Here is a 7,274-nt window from a genome sequence, read left to right on the forward strand (position 1 = left end):
AAAAAAAAAAAAAAACCAATACTTAGCTCATCAATTTAATCAGAGGAGTGGTGGGGCAAAAGCCAGGTTACAACAGACAAATAGACTCAGAGGTAAGGATACCGAGGCAAGTAAGATCAACTATTCTTTCAAAAAGCAAATCAATGAAAGTCATTCACTATCACAGTAAAAATAGTGAGATTTGGTAACTACTTATCAAAGACTGTGAGAATGGTTTCACGTAGACTGTAGGGTGAATTAGTTAACAACTAAATTACCTTGTAAGTCTACAATTCTGTATACACAAGAACCAAAATTAGCAAAAGGAAAAGATTAATGAAGTCAAGAGCATGTACAGTATCTATAAAATCACTTCTGAAAACCAAATATATACACAGCAACTAGTCTGTAGAATAAATTATTATATACAGTATAGGAAATGACATCTTTCTAGCATATCTACAAAATTCCCAATTTCTACAACCTTTAAATTCTTTAAGAATTACTTGGAACTCAAGGGCTGATGTTCAGAAAAAAAAAAAAAAAAAAGATTACTGACATAGGTGGGAGTGTAAATTAGTTCAAACATTGTGGAAGACAGTGTGGCGATTCCTCAAGGATCTAGAAATAGAAATACCACTTGACCCAGCAATCCCATTACTGGGTATATACCAAAAGAATTATAAATCGATCTATTATAAAGACACATGCACACACATGTTCACTGTGGCACTGTTTACAATAGCAAAGACTTGAAACCAACCTAAATGCCCATCAAATATAGACTGGATAAAGAAAACGTGGCGTAGATACACCATGGAATATTATGCAGACATAAAAAAGGATGAGTTCATGTACTTTGCAGGGACATGGATGAATCTGGAAACCATCATTCTCAGCAAACTGACACAACAGAAAACCAAACACTGCATGTTCTCACTCATAAGCGGATATTGAACAATGAGAACACATGGACACAGGAAGGGGAACATCACACACTGGGTTCTGTTGGGGGGTGAGGGGTTAGGGGAGGGATAGTAGGGGGTTGGGGGCGGATAGCAGGGGGTGGGGAGATTGGGGAGGGATAACATTAGGAGAAATATCTAACGTAGGTGAGCGGGGATCGAGGCAGCAAACCACCATGGCATGTGTATACCTATATAACAATGCTGAAAGATCAGCACATGTACCCCAGAACTTAAAGTAAAAAAGAAAAATAAATAAATAAAAGAATTACTGACATATAAAAATTCTAAGGAAAACAACCCAAATGCCCATCAACAGACTGATAAACAGAATGTGATATATACATATACTAGAATATTATTCAGCCGTAAAAAGGAATGAAATTCTGACACATTCTAAAACATGAATGAACCTTTGAAAATGCTAAGTGAAATAAGCCAGACATAAAAGGGCAAATATTGTGTGACTCACCTTATATGAAAAACCTACAATAGTCAAATTCATAGATACAGAAAATAGAATGGAGATTACCAGGATCTGAGGAGGGAAGAGGATGTGGAGGTTTATTATTTAATGGGTACAGTGTTTCTGTTTGGAATGATGAAACACTTCTAGAAACAGTGGTGATGACTGTACAACTCTGTAAATGTACTTAATGCCACTGACTTACACAATTAAAAACGGTAAATTTTATATATATTTTACCGTATTAAATTATTCTATTAAAAACCACTCTAATAGCAGATATCAAGCTGAGATCAAGTTTCTCACATAGTGACTATATTGTCTCAGGCTGTGGACAAAACCCATCCTTAGCTATGGCCACCCCAAAATGGGTCAAGTTTTCAATGAAGACTCCTTTAAGGAAGGAAATAGACTCAAGCAGTAAATCAATTCACTCACCTCAATGATGGGTAAGATCTTCAACTGAAAGCCAGAAGAAAGTCACCTAAGGTCACACCATGGGGAGAAAGAGGACTTCAGTAGCCTCATGTAGGATATTATTTTCTCAGAACCATCAAGTAGTTCTGATCAACAATTCCACTGCCTGTTCTTGAAAAAAAGTCCTGATATATATGGACAAAAATACCAAATAGAAATCTGTTTATCCCTTCCACAGTTGGCACTCACCACTCTCAAAACTAAAGAGTCAAACTAGGATATGGACCTCTTAAGCTGAGGAGGGGAGGAGGAGGGGAAGGGACAACATCCATTCTCAGTCAAAATGCCTCCAATGGCTACTTGTTCAAAGTCTCTCTGCTTGCTAATCCAATTTATATGTGAATTCTTCATGCACTTACCAATTTTCTGCTTTCTAGTTTCAAGTGTTATACTACTTAACCAGAGCAGTGGTTCTCAAGTGGGAACAATTTTGTTCCAAAAGGAACAATTGGACACATCTGGAGACAAGTGTGGTTGTTACAACTAACTGCTACTTTCATCTACTAGGTAGATGCCAGGGATGTTGTTAACCATCCTACAATAGACAGGACAACTCCCCCAACAAAGCATTATCCTGCTCAAAATATGATTCATGCCAAAGCTGAAAAAACCTGAACTAGAGGTTTTAACGATTTCACAGTAAAATGTGACAGCTTTTTATTCAAAATATTTTGATTTTTAATTAAAGTTCATTCATCCTGAAGGATATTTCTCCTGTTTTCTTTTTTTTCTTTCTTTTCTTTTTTTTTTTTAAATAAAGACAGGGTTTCACCATGTTGGTCAGGCTGGTCTTGAACTCCCAACCTCAGGTGATCTGCCTGCCATGGCCTCCTTCTCCTGTTTTCTTAATACTTCCCTACATTGGGCTGGGTGCAGTAGCTCATGCCTATAATCCCAGTACTTTGGGAAGCCAAAGCAAGTGGATCACTTGAGGTCAGGAGTTCAAGACCAGCCTGGACAACATGGTGGAACCCCATCTCTACTAAAAATACAAATATTAGCCAGACATGGTGGCAGGTACCTACAATTCCAGCTACTCAGGAATATGAGGCATGAGAATCGCTTGAACCTGGGAGAGAGAGGTTGCAGCGAGCCAAGACTGCGCCACTGCACTCTAGCCTGGGCGACAGAGCAAGGCTCCATCTCAAAACAAACAAAGCAAACAAATAAAAACACTATATGAGGTTTAAAAAGCCACTGAAAAACTTACATGAGCCAAGTTCAATAGCTCATGCCTATAATTCCAGCACTTCAAGAGGCCAAAGATGGAGTATTACTTGAAGCCAGGAGTTCAAAACCATTGGGCAACATAACCAGAACCCTGTTTCTACAAAAAAATTTTAAAGATTACCCAGGAATGGTGGCATGCATCTACAGACACAGCTACTAGGCAAGACCGTTTGAACCCAGAAGTTTGAGGCTGCAGTGAGCTATAATCACAACACTGCACTCTAGCTTGGATGACAGAGCAAGACCCTCTCTCAAAATAATAACAACAATGTATGATTCAATTTATTTGGCATTCTGAGAAAGCCAAAACTAGGAAGAAAGAAACAGAATAATGGCTGCCAGCAATTGGGAATGAAAGAAGTGGTTTACTACCAAGTAAAGGTGAATTTGGGGGGAGTAATTAAACTTTTATAATTTGATTATGGTGGTGGTAGTGGTTACATGGCTATTTTCATTTGTCAAAACTCTCAGAATTTGTACTAAAAAGAGTGAATTTTACTATATGAAAATTATACATTGATACCATTCAAAGACTGGCCAAAACAAAACTAAAATAACTATGTTACTATAAGACAAACAAGGAATATTATCAGAAGTTGAAGAGGAATATCACATAATGACAAAAGGGCCAATTTACCAAGAAATCAAACAATCCTAAATGTATATGCATCCAACAACAGATCTTTCAAATACACACATCAAATATTGATAGAACTGAAAGCAGAAACAAAACAATCCACAATTACATTTGCATATTTCAACACTCTTCTATCACCCTCCCAGTCAGTATCTACATCAGTAAGAATATGAGTATCTGTAACTATAAGTATACAGAACACTATTTACCAACTTGACCTGACATTTACAGAACACTACCACCGACAAGAGCAGAATACACATTCTTTCCAAGTACACATGGGACATTCATCAACACAGGCCACATTGTGGGCCATAAAACAAACCATATAAAGTAAGTTCTCTACCCACAATAGAATTAAACTAGAAACCAACAGCAAAAAGATATCTGGAACTTCACAGAGTGGTTTTCCCAGAAGCAGAAAATTAGTACACACTTATGTAATAATCAAACCCCATTTAAATAAATTTCCAGGTCAAACCAAACTCCTAACATCTAATAACTCTATTAAATAAAAACTAGATGTGACAGAACATTTAGACTATTACTTCTTTTCCCAACACTCATTTTGAAACCATATAGAATATAAAAAAGAATCAACAAGAGACAGAAATTGGCTGGGTGCAGTGGCTCACACCTGTAATCCCAGCACTTTGGGAGGCCCAGGCGAGCAGATCACAAGGTCAGGAGATCAAGACCATCCTGGCTAACACACTGAAACCTCATCTCTACTAAAAATACAAAAAATTAGCCAGGCGTGATGACACTCACCTGTAGTCCCAGCTACTCAGGAGGCTGAGGCAGGAGAATTGCATGAACCTGGGAGGTAGAGGTTGCAGTTAGCTAAGATGGTGCATTGCACTCCAGCCTGGGCAACAGAGCGAGACTCCATCTCAGAGGGGGGAAAAAAAAAAAACAAACAGAAATCTGGCCAGGTGCAGTGGCTCACACCTATAATCACAGCTTGGGAGGATCACCTGAGGTCAGGAGTTTCAGACCAGCCTGGCCAACATGCTGAAACCCTATCTCTATTAAAATACAAAAGTTAGCCAGGCGTGGTGGCCTACACCTGTAATCACATCTACTCAGGAGGCTGAGGCAAAATTGCTTGAGCCCCAGAGGAAGAGGTTGCAGTGAGCCAAGATCGCACCACTGCACTCCAGCCTGGATAACAGAGTGAGACTCCATCTCAGAAGTCTGTACAAATATACACCTACAATGAAATTGCATACAGACCTTTTTTCTGCCGGGGTTTTTGAGACTCAGTAGATGCGGGAAACTGAGTTCTCTGAAATGAAATAAGTAGTCTATATTGAAGCATCACAATATAAACTTGCTAAAGAAACATCCAAATAACAAGAATAATCAGTAGCTCACCAATTATGCAATTAATCCATTAAATCCACACTCTGTTATTTTGAATATGGTTTAAAAAACAAATGTCATGTCATACTTTTGCTATCCAAACTACTAACAATGTATAATGCATACTTATCATATTTACAATGTGCATTGTTAATGTATAATTATAGTATATAGTAAATATGCATAAGAAATATACTAAGTTCTGAGACCCCTCTTATTAGTATTACACTCGATACCATACTCCTCAGCAGCCAAACCAAAAAAGTGATTACTGTTTGGTAAAAGGAAGCTTATGAGGTCATCTACACAAAACCTGTCTAGCACTCAGTTCTAACAGGGAGATAGTTATTTTACACTATAACTTCGTAGAAAACCATCAGATGGATTTTCCTTACATCAACTTCCTATGACATACCATGATATAAGCAGAAATAACGGCTCAAATTTTTCCAGATGTAATGCCCAACACGGATCCTTAGTTTCGGGATACTTCTGACCAGGTTAAATGAAAATAAATACATACTTAGATACATCACAAAGAACCGCACCGCAGACAAGAAGAATCTCTTAAAAGCAGTCAAAGAAGAAAATATATCACCAGATTACCAACAAAGAAAGGATAGTTATTTGGGAGGCCGATGCGGGAGGATCACCTGCGGTCAGGAGTTCAAGACCAGTCTGGCCAACATGGTGAAACTCTATCTCTACTAAAAATACAAAAATAAATTGGTCGTGGTGGCGGGCACCTGCAATCTCAGCTACTCGGGAGGCTGAGGCACAACTGCCGGAACCTGGGAGGCTGAGGTTGCAGTGAGCCGAGATATTGCGCCACTGCATTCCAGCCCGGGCTGACAACAGCTAGACTCCATCTCAAAAAAAAAAAAAAAAAAAAAAAGTTTCTGTATTCAGAGTGTTCTAATTAGACTAACGTGATTACTCTGCAAATGAGAGTAGAAAACAAACAAAAGGCTCTAGCCAATAACACTAACTCGCTGCTTAGCCAAAACTAAGATGTAAATCAGCCAAAGGCTGATTTTACTGTTTTCCAGGACGTTTTTCTAAAGACAATAAATTCCAAATAACTAAAATCATTCTAACAGACAGAACAGGCTTTGAAACCCAATTCTTTGAAACCCAAGCAAGGTAAACAAGGCTTCACATTTGGGACTTTATCGAAATTAGATCCAATTATGGATATATACCTCAAAAAAAAAAAAAATAGCGACTAGCAGGTCATCCTGCATTCATCGGGGTTACTCTATATTAGCAGTTCTGTGGAGTTAACGCCCAAGTCACACTCTAGCTGAATTCCAAAACCGTTCTTTCCTAAACTTAATCACCACAGAATAAAACATGGTTCTGCTCCACAAGCTGAAGGCAGTTAGGCTGAAAGCTTCCAGGCTGTGGTCCTGCTAATCCCATGAATTGGGATTAACAGAAACTGTCTACACAAGTGCTAGTGATTACCTTCCAAACCCCCGAGACAAGATGGGACTAGGGTAAGAGCCATTACTGGGGAAAAGTCTCCCTCCCCCGTCCAGCGCACCCCTAGAGGGGTCACAGTCCTAGAACAGGATCTGCGCTGCACAGTATCCAGACTTGCGCCAGGCGACCAGCTCCCGGGACAGTAGAAAGGGGACCGCGTCGCTCCGCCCACCCTGAGCCGCTAGGCACCCAGCTCCGCCTCTCTCCGGGAACGGCTGCCTGGGACAGAGGACACTCGCCAGGCTGCCTGGCCGCCTTCCCCTGCCTTGCCCGCAGGGCCTGGCAACTAAACAGAATCTCAGCGCTCACCGTCGCGACTCGCTCCTCAGCCATCTTGGCTCCGCCCACCACTGCGCGGCCGGAAGTCGGCGGTTTCCCAGACGACTAGGGAAGCGGAAGTCGTAGGACTGTGGAAGACTATGGGGAGCCAGGGGAGGAAGTAGATCGCGGAGTGATTTAAGGAATCGGGAGAAGGCTAGGGTTTGTTCCACAGAAGGCTCACTTCTGAAAGAGCCAGGGTGGAAATGCGCAGCCGCTCGCTGCCTTTATGCTGAGACGCCCCTAACACCACTCCCCGTGGTCTGTACATGGTCTGTACCTCGGCTGCGCTGGCTGGACCTGCGATGGCAACGTAGTCCTCCCGCCACCAAGCCCTGACCTGACTCTAATC

General features: G+C 40.6%; 1 protein-coding gene across 1 annotated transcript in view; it reads right to left on the bottom strand.

Annotated features, from left to right (window-relative positions):
- Positions 1-6,985, bottom strand: part of BBS4 (Bardet-Biedl syndrome 4) — a 45,831-nt gene extending 38,846 nt beyond the window's left edge. Inside the window, 2 exon segments of the mRNA XM_017548083.2 lie at positions 4,991-5,042; positions 6,914-6,985. Of these exon segments, the coding sequence (XP_017403572.1) occupies positions 4,991-5,042; positions 6,914-6,937 (76 nt within the window). The 5' untranslated portion in view covers positions 6,938-6,985.
- Between the last annotated feature and the right edge of the window lie 289 nt (positions 6,986-7,274).

The sequence above is a fragment of the Cebus imitator genome, unplaced genomic scaffold (genome assembly GCF_001604975.1).
Source record: "Cebus imitator isolate Cc_AM_T3 unplaced genomic scaffold, Cebus_imitator-1.0 Scaffold203, whole genome shotgun sequence".
Classification (NCBI taxonomy): Eukaryota; Metazoa; Chordata; class Mammalia; order Primates; family Cebidae; genus Cebus; species Cebus imitator.